The following is a 25,679-nucleotide window of genomic DNA, read 5'->3' on the forward strand; positions in this document are numbered from 1 at the left end:
GGGTCTCGGGGTGGTGGTGTGTCTTGCTCACTATCTCGGTTCCTGATCAACAACTGGCCTCGCCTTGAGGGCTGTCTAAGGAACAAGACAGGAAAGGAACAGATGGCAGCTCTTACTAGGAGAAAGAGAGTCATCACTTGCAGAGGGGCTCCTTAGGGACAACACCCACACTGTCAGCTGCTCCGCTGAGCCCCCCGTCCATCCCTGGTCCGACACTGCCCAGCCCACTGGCTCCACCAGTCTCCCAGCCTCCTTCCTTCCCTTGTGCCCCTCTGCAAAGGACTGCTTCTCTCTTTCTCCTAGTAGGAGCTGCCATCTGTTCTTTCCTATCTTGTTCCCTGGACAGCCCTCAGGGCAACACCTGTTGTTACTTACCTAGATAGTGGGCAGCATAGTTAAGTACTCACTAGACAGAAACAGGGGATGAATTCAACCTCTGGAGACTAAAGCTGTGGGTGTGGCACATGAATCCATTCCATTTGTCAGGAACGACCCAGTGGGGTTTAAAGGTCATCCTACCACACAGCGCAGAGAGCCTCCGGCAGCTGGGTGCACTAGTGGAGAGGCAGACTGAGGGCAAGAGTCCAGGAAGACAGAGCAGGCGACTAGGGTTCATGTCCTGGTCCTCCCTCTGCAGCCTGGAGCAGACAACACACTGCCCCATGCATGGTTATGCTGAGGACATGTGATAACGTAATATTGGGCAGCTCATTACAGATGCTCCATAATTCTTACCAGAAAATAAAGAGCTAATACAGGTGGGGAGAGAAGGAAAAAGGAAATTACTTTACGGAAGAGTTTAAGAGAACCAACACTTCACAGTACTCCAAGAAACATTAGCTTAAATTCCTTAAAGTTAAGTTTTGACTATTTTATGAATATATACTAATAAAGTTACTCTCCAAATGGAATGAAAGGTAAAAAATTAAGGTTAAATATCTTATTGTCTAAGATTTTTGATTAAAAACTGTGTCTGAACAATTTAAATGTTCAGTTTTACAATACATTTAATTCCTGTAAAGTCACTGATCCGAATAATGCCAAAATGAATAGATATTATTGCTGTAATTCAGAGGTCAATATTCATGACTTGCAGTTAAGCCAGTATGACTTCTGCTAATTTTTTGACATAACCACTGGCTCTACACTTCATTAAGTTTCTTTTATTAACAACATCACTGTTTCCATTTACTATTTTATTCCTAGCCCAAAGTCCAATAAGCACTGTAATTATGGAGGTCAAAATAATTAAAACCAGAAGGGCAGCCTAAGGAGACAGAGCAAGTATTTCCTGAGGCTGAAACTTTAAATCTGACCTATGGTCCCAAGCCATCACTGTCAAGTTTTCTATTTTACCATCCTTTAAGGCAAATAATCAGAAGTTAACTCTAATAACAAACTTTCCCCCAGAGGCCTTCCTTTCAATCCATCACTGTTGGTGTAATTTACTTCTCAGATCCATTTAGATATTAAATTTAGGAAGGTGGCCCCCTCAACCATCTTTTCCACAGGAGTTGGTAGGGCTGCCCAGAACAATGTCATTAGAATGGCATGAAATGCCATGTGACTTCATATCACATAAAAGATATGAAATTGACAACATTATCTTCACCTGTGTAATAGTTCATACATTAAATGACTGAATTAAAGTTCAGCTTTCTTATGAAATCTGATGAGAGACAAAAACAGAGTGGTTAATTCCCTCTCTTATATATCAAGACACATACAGTAGCTCACATCTGTTACAGATCACTCAAATGAAATCATTTATGAACTCAGTGGCAAAACTAGCACTGTAAACTCTTAAGTCAACATAAACTATGATTACTCTTATACATATTTTACTTATCAAATCTGTTTTTCTAAAATTAGGATTTAGGTCATATAACCATTTAAAATCCATGAAAATTCAAGGTGCAGAACTTTCACTGATTCTTAAGGATCAATAACTGGCTCGTAATCAACATTCTGATGCTGCTGACCTGCTTTTCTGTCATCTTCCTAACTGTCCAGAACATTCTCCAAGTGTCTTTCTTTTCCTCATCACATCACTTTGGAAGAACACACGCTATCTTGGTTACCTAATCAGGTGGAGGACAGCAAAGTGACCAAAATGAACCACTACCCATTGGCCATAGATCAACATACGTTTTATAAGTGGAGGGGTCTCTGTTTAGTTCTATAAAAGAGACATAACAGAAATATCAGCAAGGACATACACCTGTCAACTCAGATATGGACTGAACTCCCTATCACCAGCGCGATTCTGCAATTCCTGTACAGGTGCTGTTCCTTTTCAGGTGAGTGCACGCTGCATTATCACTGCCTTTGCTGCTTTGGAGAATTTGAAAATTCAAAGTAACTGAAAAATCATTTCCCAAGGGTGGGGGAAATATAAAATTGATATATAAACCACCAAAACAAAGATCAATCAAGGTATATTTTTGTTTAAAATAAATACGAACCCAAGAATTCATTTTCTGAGCAGATCTAACCTGCAATGATTTTGTTGCTCTCTCCAGCAACAATTTTTAGGTATTAAACTGTACAAAATCATATATTAAATGTGTTTTAATGAAAATTCATAATAAGTGATATTACTGTAGATGCCTCAATTCCCTCACTGAACTTTTTTTTTTAAAGCTGTCTAAGAACTCAGTTTACCTAGTTCTCTTACAACTGGAATTTAACCTCATTCAGTCTGGGTACCTGGCCTGGCCTCTCCTCCTGCCCACCATTATTTATACTCCTTTAAAACAAAATACACTGATGCATGATTTTAAAAGCAAAATATAAAATACAAAATAGCTCTATTTGTGATGTGAAGGCATCTGATACAATTAAGGTTTGGGATATGACAAGTGTTCCTCAGTAAAAACCCAAGAAGAGTTTAAGGTTCATCATAAGGATATGTTTCATTTCCAACATCACACATATAGCCAACTCTCAACTACGTGAGCTAATGGCCAAGCAACAGCACAGATTATCCCTATGTTACTGGTAAGTAAGCAGGTCATACTTACTCTCCAACATGGGTGAGCCTAATGTTCTGCAACTACTTTCAATACAAGTCATTAAGAATGAAGATTCTTAAGTTTCTTTCTCTCCCCTCCTGGCTCATCATTCCTACTAAAAAATGGCATATATCCCCTATTCCCCGGACATAAACTCCAAACCACTCACTGAAACACAGATCCATCCCCAAGCCTCTGCAGGCCTTTTGTTCAGGTTCACCCTTCCTGCAGGGCTGTGGAAGGCATTCAGTGTTTCAGTCTAACTGCTCTTTCCTTCCATCTCCTTTTCTAATAATACTTTACACTCAAGAAGAAACAGCAAATGAAACAAAATGTTGACAAAATGACACCATGAAGATGGTCCTGCCACCAAGAAGGTGAAAGCAGACCCCATTAAAGTGATGGATAAACAGACTACGGGGTAATCAAGAGCTGGTTGTTTTTCACTTCAAAATGTCTTCTGTGATTCTTTTTCTTCATTTACAGCTGATTTGTCTTTCTGATTTGTATTTCACTTGTGGTTATACAGAAATTACTTGGCATTTATTAGGCACAGACTTTTAATGACAAGGCAGGTGATCCAGAAATGCAGACCTAATCAAAAATAGGATTAGGAGAATAAATGGGGAGGGGGGGAGAGATACAAAAACAATTACTTGAATTGTTGGAGCAATGCTCTTCACTGATACAAATAACTAAGACCCCTACTTTCAATATTTCAGAAAGTAGGTTAACATTAGATTTTAGCAGGTCAACTAGATTTTAACATACGTCGCAAACTATATATTAAATCACATTTAAAGTCATATGACTAGAATGCTTTAAAACATTTAAATGAATCTTTTCCTTTAAAACATTTAAAATGAAGCTTTTCCTTCTTATTTTAAATAAAGATTGAGAAAGTTTCCCAGGAATGGGAGGTTTTCCTTTGTGGAGCAATTTTTAAGAATACAAATACAATGCCTTCTGACTTTGAACCTAGAATGTACATTTTTAAAAGTATCCCACCAAGTATTTTTCATAATAGGTTAAAAGTAAACTTTTAACTTAATGATCTATACAAAGACTTATATTGTCTTTTCCTGGCTTTCCCTTGCAATGAATACATTTTAAAAGTTATAATAAAAAAAAACCACCCAAATAATCTAAAAGCTATAATTTAAAAAGCCCAAATGATGACTGGTTTATCAATTAACCTCTCATTTTAAGAGAATTCCAGACCCCTAGATTATTCAAAATAATATATTCTGCATAAGGAATAAAATGCTTACTTAAAAAAATTTTAAAGTATTGCTTGCTGTCATCTTACTGCCATCAAAAGGATGTATTCTATAGTTGATAGAATTCTGACCATTCACAAAAGGGTATGCAGCTTGCATCTTGCTATTGCTTTCATCCTCATGCTAGTAATGTCAGGTATCCCAAGATGTTAAATTGGCAAAGATCACAAAAAGCCTGAGTAGGACAGCTTGTTCTAACTCAGCTAATGGGGCGAGAATCTGAGGAGCAACCACTGAACTGGATGCAACGAAACCTGAAGAACTAGCCCTGGCTGCTTAGATGCAGATCAGCATACCCACTCCTCTTGGTTTCTGACTTCCTACTTGAACTTTAAAAATTGCAAATCATGCAGCTTGACAGTTCTACTGTGAATTAATCCTACTTTTGAGTCTCAGCACTTCAAAATAAAAACATAAACCTTAGGCCAAATTGTGACAGTTTTTCTTCTCCTGTCAGGAGCCGACCTTGGTGAACTAATACTGAATAAAAATCCATTTATTCAACCCAAAATTGGCATTAAAAAGAAAAAAACCTGAACAATTTCTTATATCCTAAGAGAGAAAGAGAAACAGGGCAAAGTGAGTCCAGATCAGGATTATGACACCAAAGGTACACAACAGCTGTACCACAGATAGGACTGTCCATGGTGGTCATACAACAGAGCACAATTACTTGATCAAAAGGCAGGAAATGGAAATGTAATCTGTCAACAAAATGTACTGCTAACGACATGGATTTTTTTTTTTTTACTTAACATAATGGATGTGACCTCCACCTCTATCCCATTTGCTTATATATCATTTTACTTTTAGTACTTTTAAATGTTTAGATGACATTTAAGGCACAGGCATTCTTCAGAAATCCCTCTAACATACAGGTCAGCTACTATGGCTATGGGTAACAATATACCACCACAGTTTTTAGCCCAGACTTTCTCAAACTTCTCGTTCAACAGGCGATGAGACCTGCTCCCATCTTCGCTTTAGACCTGTACCTTTTGAACTGTACCTGCAATCTTTATGGCTACAGGATCCTCTGAAACTGGAACCAGCCCTTCCTTGATTTCGGCCTGCTTTTCGGGGACAAGGGGAGACATGGTGGGAGGGGAATACTTAGTTTCCATGGAAGCCACGGGCGAGGAGGAGGAGGAAGAGGGCTTAGAATCATGAAAGAGACTGGCCCATGACTTAGCAGGCTGACTGGTGGGAGTGGTGCCCACCGCAGAGGTCAGGGTGTCCGCGGGAGGCGAGGTGCTCTCGGCTTTCGTCGGGTCCGAGTCTGTGCTTTCCACAGTGTGCAGCTCCACCCCATTGGCAGCTGTGCCCTCGCCCAAGGATTCAAGTATTTGTCCGTTAGCAACTCCAAGGTTCTCAGTAGTATCGGTCCCACAATAAGGCTGAGCCACAGCTGTCCTCAACAGGGCGTCCCTGCCAGCCTCTGCGGGGAGGCAGGATTGTTCAAAGTCAGCCCCGTGGCAGCCTTCAGGCTGCCCTGCAGTCCTGGCCTCACTGTCGAGGGCTCCAGGAAAAGAACCACCAGGCACAGCGTCACTGACAAAGTCTGTGGAGTCCTGAGGGCTGCCACAAGTCCTGAGTGTCCCCGAAGGGGGCAAATCACCCATCAACTCTGCATCCTCTGGGCCCACACTGTTTGGGACCGCTGGGTTGGCATGGCCATTGACCAGAGCTTCTGTGGAAGTACCAACCTCATTGCCATCTTTCAAGTAACTGTAATATCCAGGCGGACGTTTTTTCTTCTTTTTACGCTCCCTTTGTCCAAGACCACCTGAGACACCATCGGCTTCCAAAACTTCCGCCTCCACATTAGAGCTGCCATCCAGAGCAAGGGCAGAGCCTGGGTATTGGCAGTCAGAAGGGCTGTAGTTAACTTCTTTATCTATATCAGGGGTCTTTTTGGAAGTTGTGCAACTAAGAATAAATTCAGGGGCCTGAGGATTCAGTGTGCTTGAAATACTGTAGTTTGGAGTTCTCGGCAAAGTGTCATTGGGTTCAATAATTTCGTTAACACCAAATTCAATTCTCTGATAGTCCTGTCCTGTTTAGAAAGAAAACAATATGTAAATATCCCACTAGTTAAGAACACAGTTACACAAACTATAAAAGTCTCAGTAATTATTTCTTTTGGAAACTGACACCCTAAAGTCTTGTAGTAATTAACAAAGCTATGACATTTAATTTCTGTAGTGAATGAATAACTTGCTGAAAATATATAACTACATAATTATATTTAGTTTGTGGATATGAAATACAGAAGCCTGTATTTATTTTCTGCTCTCAGGGTAGCCAAGGGAGACTTTCAGAAGGTAGAAATTAAATGAAATTATAATGGAAAACAAATAATATTCTGCCTGTCTGAAAACATCCTTCAATGAAATCTGACTTTATTAGCTTACTTTACGCCTGAGACTAGAGTATATGTATTTTGGACAATTAAAAAAAAATCAAGATTACTAAGGGATTCCAAATTCACTGCTATGTATATGGCTTCTCTAATTCATGTAATAATAATTTACAAAGTATGAATTACACAGAAGCACTCTTTTGCATTATCTGTCTCCTGATCTCCTCTACACTCTTAACTGCAGTCTGAAAATGAGATTGCATGAGAGCGTGTGAGTTCCACTAAATTAATTCATAGTGGATTAAATTCCATGGGTAATGAAGATACTTCCAAAAGATCAAGTTAGAACTACAAATCTATAAAAAAATGTCCTCGGAACGCTTCAGTACTTCCCTCCCCACTGACAATCTACATATTTTATCTGTTCTAAGATGTACATTTTTTCGTAGTTCACATCTCTGATACTAGGTTGAGTTTTAGAATCAACTGAGTCTTTCAACACACACCAAGCACCAATGTCATCTTATATCTGATGAAAGAGTTACACACGTTGAAGTAAAGGATACATGCTTTTTAAATTCACTTTTAGTGCATAGCTGATGATTTCTCCATGTACAGCACAAAAGGCCAACTTTTTTTCAAGGCATGTATTTCAAGGGAAAAAAAAAATCACAATACCAGAAGAACCATATTCTATTATAGAAAACTGAATATATTTTACTTTGGAAGTCTTTTTAGAGAAGGAAAAACAGCCCCAGAGAGGGGCCAGGGGCCTCAACAGTTTCTTAATTCTTCATTTGTTTTGTTATCGCACGCCCTGAGGGTGGGGAGAATACACCAGCCCAATGGCAAAAAGTTCCTGAAAAAGGAACACTTATGATGATTACAACAAACTGCAAACATGGCTTTTCCTATAAAGCCATGAGGTGGCAATTTGAATCCTCTGGCCCTGAGCACTGATTTGCTGTTTCCTTATTTTGAAAATAATCACCTAAGAGAAATTAATTTCTCTCCTATTATACCTAAAAGTGAACTGTCCAGTTTGCTTCCAGGCATTGCCTATCCCATGACTTTTCGAGGATGCAGTGCTGTTACATGGACTGAAATGGATGTGCCTGAAGAAGTGAAGACGACTCCGCAAGGGGAGGCAGCCCTTTGGGGACTGTCTGTGTATTGTGAATCACATTAAAAATTAGTATGTGGGGGTGTGGGTATAGCCCAGTGGTAGAGTACATGCTTATTAGCAGGCATGAGGCCCTAGGTTCAATCCCCAGTATTTCCATTTAAAAAGAAAAAGCACATGCTGTATCACACAGCTTGTGCCAGATTTTGATTATAGACACAGTGTCTTCCACATCTCAATTCCTAATCTTATCATACCATAAAACATTCTAAAATGTGATGTGACATTAATGGAAACATTTCAATATGCTACAGTTTTATCAAAACATTTACGCAAGATAGTGTCTGAACAAATCACTGGAAGGCAGATTCCTACCCAGAACAGTTCCTTTTTTCCATCCAGGAACATCTGTCATGGCTATATGGATACAGTGCACTGCAGGGCAGAGAAGTCAGGACAAGCCCAATCTGTCAGGCAGGAAGAGTGGTGGAAGGCCTGCAAACTCGGGCCTCAAACAACCCTATCAACACACTGGGTCAACAGGAACTCAGCACTCAGGTCAATGCAGACAGTAGGGAAAGAAAAAACAGCTCAGACAAAACAATGACATCTTCACATAGCTTTTCTCAAAGTCTACTCACTGCAGCCACACAGCACAGCAGCCTGGGGAGCCCGGACAGGTCACGAGCTGGCAGAGGCACTCAGGTAGTTCTCCTGCCCACAACTGTCTGATAACTACTGCTTTAGTGGCTTCCTCAGCTGATTTCTCCAATTAACTCTTAAGTCAGTCAACTTGATAATGGAGCACCTAGCGATAGGCAAAGTGCTTATGCGGGGTGTGTGTCAGAGATTAGCAAGGAGAGGTCCCTGCCTCAGGGAGTTACATCTACTAGGGAGACAGACACAAAAGATGAAGATGGCAGAGGGAGGGTAAAATGAAGCTTCAAGAGCTTTACAAAAAAGAATGCTTCCGGACACAAAAAAGAGATCCATTTCAATCAGAAGATATGCAGAGATCAGTGGCTATTTCATGCTTTGGGAACCGACTCAAAAAGGCAGCAGTATAAAAGGTACGCTGTGCTGGGAGCCCCCGCCAAGAGCCTGCGTGGCTGGCTATGGTGGGAAGTAGAACAATTCATCCTAAATCATTCATCCAAAACCATACTGCGGGTTTACAACACTGCAGATAGTACACTGTGCAGCTCCTCAACACATAAGTGGATGAACTGTGGTCTCTGCCACCCACAGCTGAACTCTGTCTAAAGAGGGAGGCAGACTCATCCCTGGACAGTGGACTAGAACTGTAAGAGAAATAAAAGTAACAGAAACAAGACAACAGAAAGGGCCTCAGAGTATAGGGACCTTCAAGCTGGCCTGACACTAACCATGTGAGCAGCTGTGTTACTGGCAGATTAAAAGATGTACCTAAGTGAAGAGAGGAGAGAATGGAGAAAAAGAGCCAAGAAGTGTAAGTGAACAGGAATGCCAGCCTGGAAGGAGGGAATGGACGAGAACACTGAGTGGCCAGATATTATGAGGATGCTGAGGCTACCACCTGGACTAGAAAGGAAGCAGTGACATGACAGGGAAAGTAAGGAGCCTTTTCAAGCACTGAGTAAACACTTGCAGCACAACTACTGTGCGCAAAGTACATGAAGACAGGGAGAACCTCAACCAAGACCACCAAGTCGCTCCAGAGGCTGGGTGGCCCAGCAAGGGCATGTGGGTCCCTCCAGTTCTGCTCATTTAACTCCCATCCCAAGCCATCATTTGAACTGCTCTTTCCCTTGTGATCCTTATAAAGCTGCTAATAATTTTAGATATAACCACTTCCTGATTTTACTGTAGATAAAAAGTTCAGTCTTTCTAAGATTTATATTTAAATCTAAATTATAATAAAGCCCTTTCATAGGTCTGACAATGCTAATGAAACAGGGAACAAAATCCCCGCTCTCAGAGAAAAGGTTCGGCCTCTGAGGCCAGCAGAGACCTTTAACACCTGAGCAAATGGTCTAGGCAGGTCTGATCTGTGCAACCACAGCCCAGCCGACAAGATTAAATGACCCTGCTATCACTTAAACACTGGATACTTAATACAAAAGGGTTGTATCTCAATAAGCACCATCTCCAGTAATCAGCTCAAAGTCTGGGCCAGAGGGAAAAAAAAAAACAAGCCAAGAGGTGAAGAGGTCACCTGAATTCCCAAGGGCCTTGGTGACAGACGGGGACATAAATGTAAACTGCAGGAGAACAGATCTGAGCAGCCACTGACCGGGGCGAGAAGCACATGTTTAGAGACTGGCCAGCTCTGGGCCCAGCAGCCACCGCATGCAGACAGAAAAGCCCACTTCAGAACCTTTACAAAGAGCCTTGGCCATGAAGGCCACCCCTGTGCCACTGACGACTGTCAGGGAAAAACAGAAATGAGCAACCAGCTTTTTAACTCAACCTTGCCCATCTGACACACTGAAGCACAGAATAAATTGTAATTCTTTAGTCAAAACAGTTCTGTGATTAAATCTGCTACAGTTTACAGCAAAAATACTGAACAGTAAGGGAATGTTTACTCAAAAAGAATGAATGAACAGAAAAATGCTGTTTCCAGAAAGCCTGCCCACCCAGCACAGGGCCAGGATAGGCATCGGGGGAATAAAGAGGAGAAGCCACTTACCATCGGGTAGTTCCCCGGGATCCTGTGCACCGCACAGAACTGTTCCGCCGTATGGAGGGAGCTGCATAGGGAATTGGAAAACAAATCTTAATTCAACAAAATGTTAAAAGCAGCACATGCTATCTTGTTAAAGCAACCTTCATTAAAACACTTTATCCACTCAACTTATGATAATATTTTTATAAAATAAGACAGATGGCCACACAGTAAAATTAAACATCATTTTAAAACACATCGGAATGCTTTTCAATATTTATTGCTATTAAACAGATACAAAAATGAGGCCAAAAAAATGGACTCCAATGGACACATCAATCAGCTACAACGAAAGACTCATGACACCAGTCCTTTCAGAAGAGCTGGACCGCCCACAGATACGACAGCCACTTTTCCACCCACTAGTAAAGAGGCTCTTAACGACCATCTGCACACTTGAGGTTCCCCATCACTCCATGTCTGCTCAATGTCAGAGGCAGGAACCAAGCCCAGGCAAAGAGAGGACAACGTCCCTGGGAAGGAAAAGCCTGGGAATCAGGGCTGCCTGTTTAACACGGGACCTTAAATACCTGAACTGGGGGCTATAGATCACACTGCTTGTTTGGAAGACAGAAAGCAAAATGGTAAGTGTCTGAGCTCTTTGTAAAATGAAGGAAGGTATTATGAATATAGCAATTTTTTTCCTTCCTAGCCATTCCATAATACGTAGGAGATGGGAATGTTCCAAATGGGTATGTCTGAGATGAGAAAGTTTAGGATGGGAAGGGGTAAAGTAAGTGGACAGGTAACTGCTACCCGAATGCAGAACAAAACAATGACACCCTACCACAGCTTTTCTCCAGGCCTGCTCGCTGTAGCACACACAGCACCATGGCCTGGGGGGCCTGGACGGGTCCTGAGCCTGCAGTGTTCAGAGGCACCCAGGTGATTCTCCTGCCCACAACTGTCTGAGAACTACTGCTTACGTGGCTTCCTCTGTTAACTCCTCCAATCAACTCCTAGTCAGTCAATTCAATCATCAGAGATAAAAGTTTATCACTCCAAGTAACCAAGTTCTCTCCTGAGAGGATTAATGACAAATAAGAAGCTAAGAAAACAAAGGGTGATTCAAAAGGAACTGACCGCTTTCAGAACTTGAGAGCAGCAGGTGTGACCCCCACTCGGGGGCACCTGGTGTTCACCACAGGGACACAAGGAGAGAAAGCACTCTGTGTGCGAACTGGACTGCACTTGGCCTTGCACTTGCAAGGACATTTGCACACCACTCAAAAGCTCATGGCGGTGTCCCGCGTTCACCACCCGCATGGACACACAGAGCAGAAAGGTTATGTCTGAGGAAGCAGCAAAGGCTGATTCCCTCCGCCCTCATCCAAGTTTAGCCAACTCCCATACACAAAACACCTCCTTTTTCTCTCAGTGGCACGAGGGTGCCCCCTGGTGATGGAAATCCACATAACTGTTAAGGTGCTCAAAAGTACTCTACTTTGTTTTTTAAAATCACATTTTACTTACACACAAAACCTAGTAAGTGGTAAAGGCAGAATCTGAAAACAGACCACCTGGCAGACTCCAGGGCGATACTGCCTTTCTCTGTTGGTGTGCTTACAACACTTATTTTGGTCTACTAATCTGGTATGAGTCTAACTGGAAATTACTGAATGCTTGAATGAGTTCAGACACAGAAAAAATGCATGTGTGTGTTTCTTTTTTACTCTATAGCACTGCATATAGTACCTTTACTTCAGCAAACCTCTGTCACTTCTAAGATGCCCCTTTGTCTCACAAACTCACCAACATGCACATACTTGTGACAAACTACAAAGTATGTAATTGAGCTTTATTGTCAAATCTTAATTAAAAGAATACAGTTAGACTGTGGTGTTAGTAAATACCATCATTATTTCACTGTGATTCAAAGACAGAAATCAAAATTTGAATAATTAGTACAGTATACAGAGTACAACCTCAATTAACACTAACACTTGGGGAATACAGGATCTGATTATATTTATCCTTAATTGACTTTTTAAAATTAGAAAACCCTAAACTTCAATACTTATTCAGTAGAATTCTAAAATGCACAGATATATATTATCGCCTTAGGGAATACAATATATAATTTAGCTTTGACTATTTCCTGTCTCATATCCTTAGACTTCTTAAAATTATAACTGCTAGCATCAACAAACATAAGAGAGATGGTGTTGAGCTGAATTTATTCATTTTCTAAAATGAAACCTGATATAAGCTTTATCTTCTTTGATTTCTTTCTCCTAAAGTAAAAAAAAAAAAAAAGTAATAAATCTTTTTTACATTTGCATTGTCTAAATAATACTTTCAATTTGTTCCATTTAATCCTACCTCCACAACCCTAAAAATGTTTTTAGAATTCAATAAGCCGAGGTGAAGAGTGAAGGACTTGCCAAGGTCACAAGTGGCCCACCCAGACTCTAACCCTATTCTACATACTTAAATTTCTCTTGCCCCATTTTACCAAGCAAAAGAACTCCATATATGAGTATTTAATATGCATGCAAATATACAAATGGGTATATTAAAAGATCTGAAATTAAGGAGTCTAAGATGCTAAATTTCATTAAAAGTTAACTAAGATTTTGCTTAATATATACTTATTTCTTCCCCCTTTCCTCATTTTCAATGTAATTTCAACAGTTTTCATATTTAAAACATCAATCTGAAAAAGTTTTCCAGGTTAAGTTTTTATTAAACTAGAACAGATACTATTAATCACATAAGAGCTGACATAAAAGAAGATCCAACTGAAGATATATATCACAATCATGTTTACGAAAACTGCTATAAAGATATTAATTCTACTACAAATTAATCCATAATTTTAACACAATTCCAAATGACATTTCAACAAGATTTTTCACAGAACTTGAAGTGCTGATCATAAATTCCTAAGGAAGAGTTAAGGATGAAAAAGAGGCAAAATGCTTTTAAGTATGAAAAGTGTGTGTCCTACCACAAGACTGATTACAAAGCTGCAACAATTAAAACATTGTACGCAGACAGAGATAAAGCAAAAGGCACAATGAACCAGTGGAGCACGCGTGGAGACATGCGTGCGGCCCGACAGGAGCCCCACCTCACACACACACAGTCAACAACTCAGTCTCAGTGTTACTACATACTAAATTGAAAACAAAAACTCTAAGTAAAACTTTTTAGAAGAAAACAAATGTCTTTATTACCTCAGGGAAGGGAAGAATTTCTTAAAGACATTTTTTAAACCAAAAATCCAAAAACCATGAGGAAAAAATCAATACATTTGACATTAAAAGTTAAAAATGTATTCCCCTTACCCAGGGAAAAAAAGTGTATCATATATGAAGTTTAAAACCCCTCATGAGAGAAGATACCTGCAATATGCGAAACCAGAGATTATGAATCCTATCAATAAGAAAAAGACAAGCCATCTGATAAAAATATGGACAATGGATATAGATCAGGTAATACGTAGAAGCAGAAATCTACACTGCTAACAGACATATCAGAGTAATGAAACAGTGCTCAACTGTTTATAATCTGGGAAATGTAAATTTAAACAATAAAAATCCATTTATTATCCATCAGGTTATAATTATGCTCATACTAAGAATTAGCAAGAATTTTTTTTTAATGAGATCCAAAAACTCTCATGCTGACAGGAAAGCAGACTGTTAAAACCACTTAGAAAGCAGATTCAGTCTCTAATAAAACTAAAGATGCTTATTCCTTGCAGAGCCTAGCAATTACATTCTTAAGAATAGTTCCTGGAGAACCCCACAGAAGAGCATAAGGAGATATGACACAGTATGTTTACTGCCGCACTTCTGTAATAATGGGAGAATTGAAGATCTAAATGGTCCTAAACAGGAAAAAAGGCAAATAAAGTGTGGAATGTTCAATATTTAACAATTATAATCAAAGAACAAGAACATATATGTACAGATAAATCTAAAGAATATTTAGCTTAAAAAAACTACAAAATGATGCAAACAGCATAAAACCACTTACGTGACATTTTCAACCACACAAAACAATACAATGTACTATCTGTCCGACTACATGTATGCAGTAAGAGGTGAAAACCATAGTCAGGAAAGAATACTTAGCAATTTCAGCAGAGCCAGTAATTCTGGGGAAGAGGGGGAATGAGATGGGAGAGGAGACAATGGAGGCTTCAATTCTACCTGTAATGTTTTGCTACTTATAAATATAGCAAAGTGTTCAGATTAGTCGAATCTGATTGGTGGGTTCAGTCATTTCTCATACTAGTCTCTATATTTCTCTACACGCTGGAACTTTTAATCAAAAACATAAATTAAAAAATAAAAAATAAACATAACTATCAATTATATCTACACCCATACTCAATAAAACAAAGTTTTGTCTTACCTCAACTGAAGAGCGAGGAGTCACGAAGAATTGATTGAATTCATCAGGGCTAAAATCTCCAAAAATATACTGAAAAAAAGAAAATCACTGATCACATAAAATACACAAAAAATATACTTTCAGAAAGAAAAAATGCTGTATCACACCAATCCTATAAATAATTGGGCCAGAATCCCCAAGACCCTTCCTCAATTAAACAAATCAAGATTCTGCAAACTGAGATTTCTAGGTGTAGCATTTTTCAATTACAAACAAGAAAATACTATTTAGCTTTTCCATAAATTGTCTAAGAACACTCTAGAGCTGATAAAGCTTACTTTGAAATGGGTCAACTTTGTTCATCAAACTCATAAGCAGATTCCTGCCTGCAGGAGAATTTTTTGGTTCACAGATATGCCTGGTCATTCCATTTACCTTTCTGTTGACTCATGTCACCACCTCCATTTCAATGTTCTCTTACATACTAAAGTAGAAAAAGTGGTTCAAATGGGGAGATAGGGAAATCCAAAAATGGGAAATGTTAATGACCCTGAGGGATGAACTTCTAAAAATGAATGTAATTTTTCATCTTAAAAGCACTGGAACAGAATACACAGAGAAACAAGTTACTCGACAGACACATACCTCATTGTGAACTCTCAAAGAATTCTGAACGTTACTTTCTGAAAAACTGGCACACTTGCACGGAAGCACGTTTGGTGAGTGCCCAGCAGTTCAGATTCTCCCTGGAGCTTCAAGAAACAAGTCACTGACAAGAATCAGTATGACTACATTCCCACAACAGAGAGTCGCTCACTAACTTATTTTATCAATAATCACTGAGAGCCTATTAAGTTCCGTGTACAACAAATGGCAAGCTGGATTGTGGTGACTCTGCTCCGACAGATGTGAGTCTAGTAACCTGCAGGGAAATTCACTGTAACTAAGTACTATATAAATGGGTAATATACATTATTATTCTAACTGTGAATAAATGGCAACCAACTCTTAGCATGTTGGTAAGAATGCACCAGCATTTCTGAGGAAAACATTTCTGGAGGGTGTGTTCCGGCAATAGCCACCAAGACTATAAATACATACTAAAAACAAACACATCTTGACATAATACTTGCAAAAGCATACACTTGCAAAAGTCCAGAAAGAAACTCTACATTGACAGTAATGATGAAAATACAGAATTCCAAAAACAATTTAGAAATGGTCTTCTGAAATACTTTCTCCCCTGACCGAAATACTTCAGTTGTGAGCTTAGATGGTCTTATCTCCAAAACTGGGGGAAAGCTGTATTAATTTCACTCCAGCACAAAACCAAGCAATGGAAAGGAAAGGTATTCTTATGTGAGAAGGAAGAAGAAAGGCAGGGTGGGGGAGGAAGTGACACTGTGACTGGTATTCCTTTACAGTCCCACTGCAGACAGCAAGCTTTCAGTCTAGATTTAAACCTCAAAGTTTACTCAAGAGAAAAATAAAAAGAGAAGCCACAGACTGGGAGAAAATGTTCTTGATAATACCAAATGCTGGCAAGGATGGAAGCAACCTGAACTATACTTGGTTGACAGGGATGCTGAATGGTGCAGCCCCTTTGGAAAAGAGTTTGGCAATTTCATATAGTTACTTACAACCCAGCAGACTCACTCCTAAGTACTTACCTAAGAGATGAAGACCTATATCCACAAGCTGTATGTTGAAATTTACAGCAGCTCTATTTATAATCACCAAAAACTGAAAACAACCTAAATGTCTATCAAGAGATGGATGTGGTATTTCTATATGATGAGCTACTACTCAGTGACTCTCAAAAGCATCATGCTAAGTGAAGAACCAGACTTAAAAGGCCACATGTTATATGACTCCATTTAAATGACATTCTAGGGCTTAACTATAAGGACAGAAAACAGATCTGTGGTTATCAAGGTCTGGGGAAAGAAGGATTACGAAAAAATACATGAACTTTTTGGGGTGATAAAAGTATTGACAGGGGAGACCTGTTAGAGAAACAGGAAACTTCCTACCTGCCAAGGAAAGACACACCTACTAAAACACTAATGATTTCAGTCCTTGTTTATGAATGGACAACAAAAAAACAATTAAAAGATGTGTGATGGAGAAGTTAACAGCAATAAAGAGGGCTACTTTCAAAATCAGGGGAAAATGACTGAGTAAACGAAACACAAACAGAAAAGAAGCAAAATTCTTATCTGTATCCTGAAAGAGAGTCTAGCAGGTAAAATAAAAAGGCTGCCATGGAAAAAAGACCTATTAGAGAACAAGGAAGTATGCAAAAAAGCCAGAAGATTATTAAATTTAAATTACTGAATTTACAAACTCAACAGAAGATCTTAACAGCAGAATCAACAAGACTACATATAACACGAGAGTAATGCTTTCAAAGTTCCAAGAAAAACGTATTGTTTTTAGAATTCTAGAGTATTTTGTTTCTATAGAATTCTATTCTATAGTTTATTACCCAAGTGCAAAAGAAAAACAATTCTCTGACACCCATACATCCTTGGGATGGGTGGTGGTAGGCTGCTTAAAAACTCCAGAAAATGAATTCAAGAGATACAAGAGTGGTAACAAAGAAGCAGGATCCAGAAGATTGTTGATACTGTAGCTGTGAAGCCCAATGCAAACATTAAGAAAGACAAAACTAGATTCATGATGTTTTAATACCCAGAGTAGAAATGTCCACGTACAAGACAATCCACTCTACCTTCTGAGTGGTCACTTTAATTCAGAATGTGAGGAAGACAGTAGGATGAGAACTGGACTATTCTACAGGATTGCTAAGTTATTCTCTTTAGGCTGGTTTTCTCTTGGAAAAATAGAAATAAAAATAAATGAAATGCTCATTTAAATCACACTTTTAAGCACACTTTCTTATGAGTTCATATACAGTCTAAAGTCTTTTAAAAAAATGGTTAATCCAGTAAGAACTAAAATTCCAAGTGATTTAATAAAATCTTGTCAATTAAGAAGGGAGGAGGAAACATGACCCCCACAAGCTTTCCATCTGAACTGCCGGTGCCAAGTCTCTCTCCCCAAAACCTTCTTAATTTTCAACCACAAATTATCTTAGGTGTTTGGTAAAATGAAGAATGTTGTCAAGAGGGAGGCCAAGATGGCGGAGGAGTAGGAGGCACGTAGCTCATCCTCTCCCACAGGTACACCAAGACTCACATCTACGGACCCACTCAGCCAACCAGAGTACCTGTGGAACTCTGACAGAACATTGTCCTCTTCAAAAGACAAAAACGCCAAAAATCTGGTAGGAGAAAGAAAAAAAAAAAAAGGAAGACGAAAAGGCAAAACAGTGCGGGATCAGTCCCGCAGAGAGGGAGTGGCAAAGGAGGACTGGCGCTCGTTCGCTGGGTCTCCCCCTCTCCAACGGAGAGGCCAGCGGGACGGAAGGGGAGCCTCTGAGGCTCGAATCTGTACGGAGCAGCCCTTGAACAACAGAACTGGGTTGAACGGGCACAGAGGGTCCCTGCGACACCCAGCCCGAAACCCAAGCCGGGAGCTGGGGGCCAGGACAGGATGCCCGAGCCGGGCGGAGGACGGGGACGGCTGCACTGAGGCAGCCCCGGGGGACTGCAAGGTGCTGCACAACGCAGGTAAGTGGGTGCACAGGGCAGAACAACCTGTGCCCTCCATGAAACAGCGTGGCTGATGTGCCCTGGGGGGAAAGCTGCATACCCCCATCTCTGAAAACCTGCAGAAGGTTTTCAGCGAGGAGGGGCGGGGTTCAAGCACAGCCACCACATCCTCCAGAGCTTGGCACCCAGGTGGGGGCGGGGGTGAAACCTGAGTCTGCGCCTGGGGACTCGACAGCCTCAGAGGCCAGGCAGTGACTTGTTTGCAGCCTAAATCAGATAGGATCCTTCCGCCCTGGTGCCTCGCAAAGTTCACGCCGCCAGAACAAACAAGGAACTGAGTTTGGACACGGAACAAGGGCGGGGCTGTTCCGTGGTCTTCCCAGGGCGGGGGGCAGAGCGCTAGGAGGCTCGAGCTGTGGAGCTACTGGCGCCAGGAGACCGCAGGTCGCCCCCCGCCTTTCCAGCAGGAACGCTGTGCTGGAAGGGGGCGCCATCTGCTTGAGGACAGGCACTGGGAGCAGCACAGACGAGGGCACCAACAGAGTGCCTCAGGAAACAAGCTGAGCTCGTGAAACAGGGCGAAGACAGAAAGACTTCTCAGTAAGAGCAGTCTCCAGGAGAACACCCCCTTCCCCCCCCTTTTTTTTAATGTTTTTTCCTGTTGTATTTTCTGTTACCTTTTTGATTTTTGCTTTTTAAACAGTTGCATATCCTCCCAGTTTTGGTCCCTTTTGAATTTTTCTTTTAAAATGGTATTGTTATTTTGAAAGATCCACGTTGTGTCATTTTTCTCTCTCTTGGTTTTGATTGCCTGTTGTTGATTGTACACAGGTTTCAAATGTGTTTTTTTCCTCTTTTCTCCTATTTTGGAGCTTTTTGGGAGACGTCTCAACCCAGCTGCTGTTCTGCTTCAACTTACTCTTCAGTTGTTCATTGTATGCTGTTTTCAGGCCTTTTTTTTCCCCTCCACTTCTTCGGAATTCTCTCTTATCTTTTTTTTGTCTGTTCTATTTTCTATTCCCTTTTTGATTTCTACTTTCTAAACAATTGTATATGCTTCTAGTTTCAATTCCTTTTCAAATTTTTCTTTTAAAGTAGTTATATTATTATTATTATTTTTTAAATCCACCTGATTTCATTTTCATTTCTTTTGGTTTTGATCTCCTGTTATTGATTACAAATAGGTTTCAAATATCATTTTTGGATCTTTTTCCCTTTTTTTTTTAAGGGTTTAAAAAAAAAGACATCTCAACTCGAAAGCTAGTCCAAATCGCACTTCTATAATTGATTATACACTGTTTTCAAACACTTTTTTCTCCCTTTCAAAATTCTCTTTCTCTCTCCTTTTTTTATTTTTTAAGTTTTATTCCTACATAGGTATTAGATAGATAATTAAATAAACTCCTTTAAGGACCACAATAGATAACTGATAACTCCATAAGCCACCGTACCAGAGACATATGAGCAAGATGAAGAGGCAAAGAAACCATTCCCAATTAAAAGAACAAGAGAAATCCCCTGAAAGAATGATCAATGAAATAGACATCAATAGCCTACTAGATCAAGATTTCAAAAAAGGAGTGATCAGAGTATTGAAGGAACTAAAAGAGAGAGTGTTTACAGATCAAAAATATGTCAAAAATGAAATTGAAGCTATAAAGAAGAGCCAAGTAGAACGTAAACTCATTGGCTGAGATGAAAACAGATCTAAAAGCTGTGCAAAGCAGACTAGATAATGCAGAGGAACGAATTAGTGACCTAGAAGACAGGACAACAGAAAGCACCCAATGAGAACAACTGCAAGATAAACAAATAAAAACAAATGAAAGCAACATAAGGGACCTATGGGATAATATAAAGCGTGCCAATCTTCAAATAAGGGTCCCAGAAGGGGAAGAAAGATCAAAGGGGATTGAAAAGGTTTTTTGAAGAAATCATGACTGAAAACTTCCCAAACTTAAAGAAGGAATCAGATATCCAAATACAGGAAGTTCAAAGGGTCCAAAACAGGAAGAACCCAAACAGACCCACACCAAGACATATCATAATCAAGATGGCCAGAGTCAAGGATAAAGAAATGATCCTAAAGGCAGCAAGAGAAAAGCAAAGAGTGAGTTACAAGGGAACCCCCATAAGGCTCTCAGCAGATTTCTCTACACAAACACTACAGGCCAGAAGGGAGTTGGCAAGATATATTCAAAGTCCTGAATGAAAAAAAGATGCAGCCTAGGATACTTTATCCAGCAAGGCTATCCTTTAGGATAGAAGGAGAGAGAAAGAATTTCACAGACAAGCAAAAATTAAAAGAGTTTAGCAACACTAAACCCATGCTAAAAGAAATATTGAAAGGTCTACTCTAAATAGAAAAGAAGCAGGATGCTACAGAAATGAGAAACTCATAACTGGAAAGGTGATAACTCATGAATTACAAATAAAATAAACACAAAATTGTAAAAGAAGACATTTAAATCATTAACAGTGGGAGAGGGAAGCAAGAAAATAGAGTATTTTTTTTTCTTTCTTTCTTTTTTAAATTTTTTGTTTTCGGTAGGATGGGTTCGAGATACAGTAATGGGCTAACAGACTTACAGAAAAGGGTAACCACAAGCCAAAAACTTACAAGGGAGTCAAAAAACTAAGTAAAATACATGATAATACAAAGGAAGATTACCAAACCACAAAAGGAAGAAGGAACAAAGAGGAAATACCAAATCAACTGCAAAGAGAAGTTTAAAATGGCAATAAACATACATCTATCATTAATTACTGTAAATGTTAATGGACTAAATGCTCCAGTCAAAAGACATATAGTGGCAGACTAGATAATAAAGCAAGAACCTTCAATATGTCTTGTATGCTGCATACAAGACACCCACTTTAGGGAGAAGGACACATATAGACTAACAGTGAAAGGATGGAAAAGGATATTCCATGCAAATGGAAAAGCCAAAAAAGCAGGTGTTGCGGTACTGATTTCAGACAAAATAGACTTTAAAAGAAAGCCCATAAAGAAAGATAAAGGACATTTTATAATGATTAAAAGAGTGATACAAGAAGAGGATATTACACTCGTTAATATATATACACACAATATAGGAGCACCTAAGTACATACAAGAATTACTAATAGAGATAAAGGGGGATATTGATGGGAATACAATCATAGCTGGAGATTTTAACACCGCATTAACATCACTAGACAGATCTTCCAGGCAGAAAATAAATAAGGCAAAAGAGAATCTAAATAATACAATAGAAAAATTAATTTGGTGGATTTTCAGAGCACTACACCCCCCCAAAATAGGATATACATTCTTTTCAAGTGCACATGGGACATTTTCTAGGATTGATCATATACTTGGGCACAAAATAAACCTCAAAAATTTAAGAATATAGAAATTACCTCAGGCATCTTTACTGACCACAATGCCATGAAACTAGAAATCAACAACAGAGAAACAAAGGAGAAAAAAAGGAAAGCATGGAAATTAAACAATATGCTATTAAAAAACCAATGGGTCAATGAGGAAATCAAAGCTGAAATTAAAAAAATACCTTGTGACAAATGAAAATGAAAGCACAACTACACAAAATTTATGGGACACAGCAAAGGCAGTGCTTAGAGGGAAGTTTATAGTGATACAGGCATTCCTCAAAAAAGAGCAATCTCAAATAAACAATTTAACCCACCAACTAAGAGAACTAGAAAAAGAAGAACAAAAAACCCCAAAAGGCAGCAGAAGGAAGGAAATTATAAAGATCAGGGAGGAAATAAATAAAATAAAGAGATTTAAAAAACCATAGAAAAAAATCAATCAAACCAAAAGCTGGTTTTTTGAAAAAGTAAGTAAAACTGACAAACCTCTGACCAAACTCACAAAGAAGGAAAAGAGATAGCACAAATTAGCAAAATAAGAAAGGAAAATGGAGAAATTACAACAAATAAAACAGAAATACAGAATATCATATGAGAATATTATGAAAAACTATATGGAACCAAACTGGATAACCTAGAGGAGATGGACAAGTTTCCGGAAACATACAGTCCACCAAGATTGAATCAAGAAGAAACTGACCACTTGAACAAACTGATCACTAGAAATGAAATCGAATTAGCAATAAAAAAACCTCCCTACAAATAAAAGTCCAGGACCGGATGGCTTCACCAGAGAATTCTACCAAACATACAAAGAAGAACTCATACAAGTCCTTCTCAAACTCTTCCAGATGACTGAAAAGGAGGTACTCCCAACTCATTCTATGAAGCCACCATCACCCTGATACCAAAACCAGGCAAAGACACTACCAAAAAAGAGAATTATAGGCCAATATCACTGATGAACATAGACGCCAAAATCCTCACCAAAATGTTAGCAAATAGAATCCAACAATACATAAAAAAAATTATACATCATGACCAAGTGGGGTTCATCCCAGGGATACAAGGATGGTTCAACATACACAAATCAATCAATGTAATACATCACATCAACAAGAGAAAGGACAAAAACCACATGATCATCTCAATAGACGCAGAAAAAGCATTTGATAAAATTCAACACCCATTTACGATAAAAACTCTCACCAAAGTGGGTATAGAGGGAACATATCTCAACATAATAAAATCTATATATGACAAACCTACAGCCAGCATAGTACTCAACGGTGAAAAACTCAAAAGCTTCCCACTAAAATCTGGGACAAGACAAGGATGCCCACTATCACCATTCCTACTCAACATAGTCTTGGAAGTCCTAGCCACAGCAATCAGACAAGAGAGAGAAATAAAAGGGATCCAAATCAGAAAAGAAGAGGTAAAAGTGTCACTATATGCCAACGACATGTTACTATATATAGAAAACCCTAAAAGGTCCACACAAAAACTACTAGAGCTGATCGAAGAATTCAGCAAGGTAGCAAGTTACAAGATTAACGTTCAAAAATCAGTCGCATTTCTTCACACTAATGATGAATCAACAGAAAAAGAACGTAAAGAAACAATCCCCTTTAAAATAGCACCCAAAGTAATAAAATATCTAGGAATAAATCTAACCAAGGAGATGAAAAAATTATACATGGAAAACTATAAACTACTGATGAAGGAAATTAAAGAAGACTTTAAAAAATGGAAAGATATTCCATGCTCTTGGATTGGAAGAATCAGTATTGTTAAAATGGTCACACTGCCCAAGGCAATCTACAGATTTAATGCAATCCCTATCAAATTACCCAGGACATATTTCACAGAACTAGAACAAATCATAATAAAATTTATATGGAACCATCAAAGACCTAGAAATTGCCAAAGCATTACTGAAGATAAAGAAAGAGGCTGGAGGAATAACTCTCCCAGACTTCATACAATACTATAGGGCTACAATCATCAAGACAGCATGGTATTGGTACCAAAACAGACATATAGACCAATGGAACAGAATAGAGAGCCCAGAAATGAACCCACAAATTTTTGGTCAACTAATCTTCGACAAAGGAGGCAAGAATATACAATGGAATAAAGACAGTCTCTTCAGCAAATGGTGTTGGGAAAACTGGACAGCAGCATGTAAAACAACGAAGCTAGAACACTCCCTTACACCTTACACAAAAATCAACTCAAAATGGATCAAAGACTTAAACGTAAGACAAGATACAATAAACCTCCTAGAGGAAAATATAGGCAAAGCATTATCTGACATACATCTCAAAAAATTTTCTCCTAGAAGAAATAAAAGCAAGAATAAACAAATGGGACCTAATGAAACTTACAAGCTTCTGCACAGCAAAGGAAACCATAAGTAAAACAAAAAGACAACCTATGGAATGGGAAAAAAATTTTGCAAATGAAACCGACAAAGGCTTGATCTCTGGAATATTAAGCAGCTCGTACGACTCAGTAAGAATCGACCAAACAACCCAATCCAAAAATGGGCAGAAGACCTAAACAAGCAATTCTCCAAGGAAGACATACAAATGATCAATAGACACATGAAAAAATGCTCAATATCACTAATTATCAGAGAAATGCAAATCAAAACCACAATGAGGTATCACCTCACACCAGTCAGAATGGCCATCATTCAAAAACCCACAAATGACAAATGGTGGAGAGGCTGTGGGGAAAGGGGAACCCTCCTACACTGCTGGTAGGAATGCAGTTTGGTGCAGCCACTATGGAAAACAGTGTGGAGATTCCTCAAAAGACTAGGAATAGACTTACCATATGATCCAGGAATCCCACTCCTGGGCTTATATCCAGAAGGAACCCTACTTCAGAATGACACCTGCACTGCAATGTTCATAGCAGCACTATTTACAACAGCCAAGACATGGAAACAGCCTAAATGTCCATCAACAGATGACTGGATAAAGAAGAGGTGGTATATTTATACAATGGAATACTACTTAGCCATAAAAACCAACAACATAACGCCATTTGCAGCAACATGGATGCTCCTGGAGAATGTCATTCTAAGTGAAGTAAGCCAGAAAGAGAAAGAAAAATACCATATGAGATCGCTTATATGTGGAATCTAAAAACAAAAACAAAAACAAACAAAGCATAAATACAAAACAGAAATAGACTCACAGGCATAGAATACAAACTTGTGGTTGCCAAGGGGGTAAGGGGTGGGGGGTGGGAAGAGAGAGACTGGGATTTCAAAATTGTAGAATAGATAAACAAGATTATACTGTATAGCACAGAGAAATATACACAAGATCTTATGGTAGTTCACAGAGAAAAAAATGTGACAACGAATATATATATGTTCATGTATGACTGAAAAATTGTGCTCTACACTGGAATTTGACACATTGTAAAATGATTATAAATCAATAAAAAAATAAGAAAAAAAAGAATGTTGCCAAAAACCAGGAATAGGACTGTGTTCTTCAAAAAAGTCAAAATCACAAAGACTGTCGAGGGTGGGGAGGAATGCTGTAAAAGAGATTAGGTCAAATGACAAACTCAGAATATGAATAGTAGGTCAGAAAAAAGTATTGCATCCATGTAAACTTACGGAAGTGATAACTTCCTACTGTGGTTATACAAGGGAATATTCTAATGAAATAGACATTCAAACAGATGGGGTAAAAGGTCATGGTGTGCATGTAATCCATCCTCAAATCTCAAGGGGTAGGAAAAAATGTCTATTTGTGTGTGTTTGTGAGCTTGTCTGGGAATTTGTGTAGAGAGAGAACTTCAAGGGCACACAAGTGATGTTCAACCTTAAA

At 39.1% G+C, this 25,679-nt stretch overlaps 1 protein-coding gene across 1 annotated transcript in view; it reads right to left on the bottom strand.

Moving 5' to 3' along the window:
• USP10 (ubiquitin specific peptidase 10) overlaps nt 1-25,679 on the bottom strand; it is a 66,777-nt gene that overhangs the window by 19,264 nt on the left and 21,834 nt on the right. Inside the window, exons 2-4 of the mRNA XM_074370328.1 lie at nt 14,852-14,920; nt 10,451-10,511; nt 5,304-6,350 (exon numbers count right to left, since the gene is read on the bottom strand). Of these exons, the coding sequence (XP_074226429.1) occupies nt 5,304-6,350; nt 10,451-10,511; nt 14,852-14,920 (1,177 nt within the window). The remainder of the gene's footprint in view (nt 1-5,303; nt 6,351-10,450; nt 10,512-14,851; nt 14,921-25,679) is intronic.

The sequence above is a fragment of the Camelus bactrianus genome, chromosome 9 (assembly GCF_048773025.1).
Source record: "Camelus bactrianus isolate YW-2024 breed Bactrian camel chromosome 9, ASM4877302v1, whole genome shotgun sequence".
Taxonomy (NCBI): Eukaryota; Metazoa; Chordata; class Mammalia; order Artiodactyla; family Camelidae; genus Camelus; species Camelus bactrianus.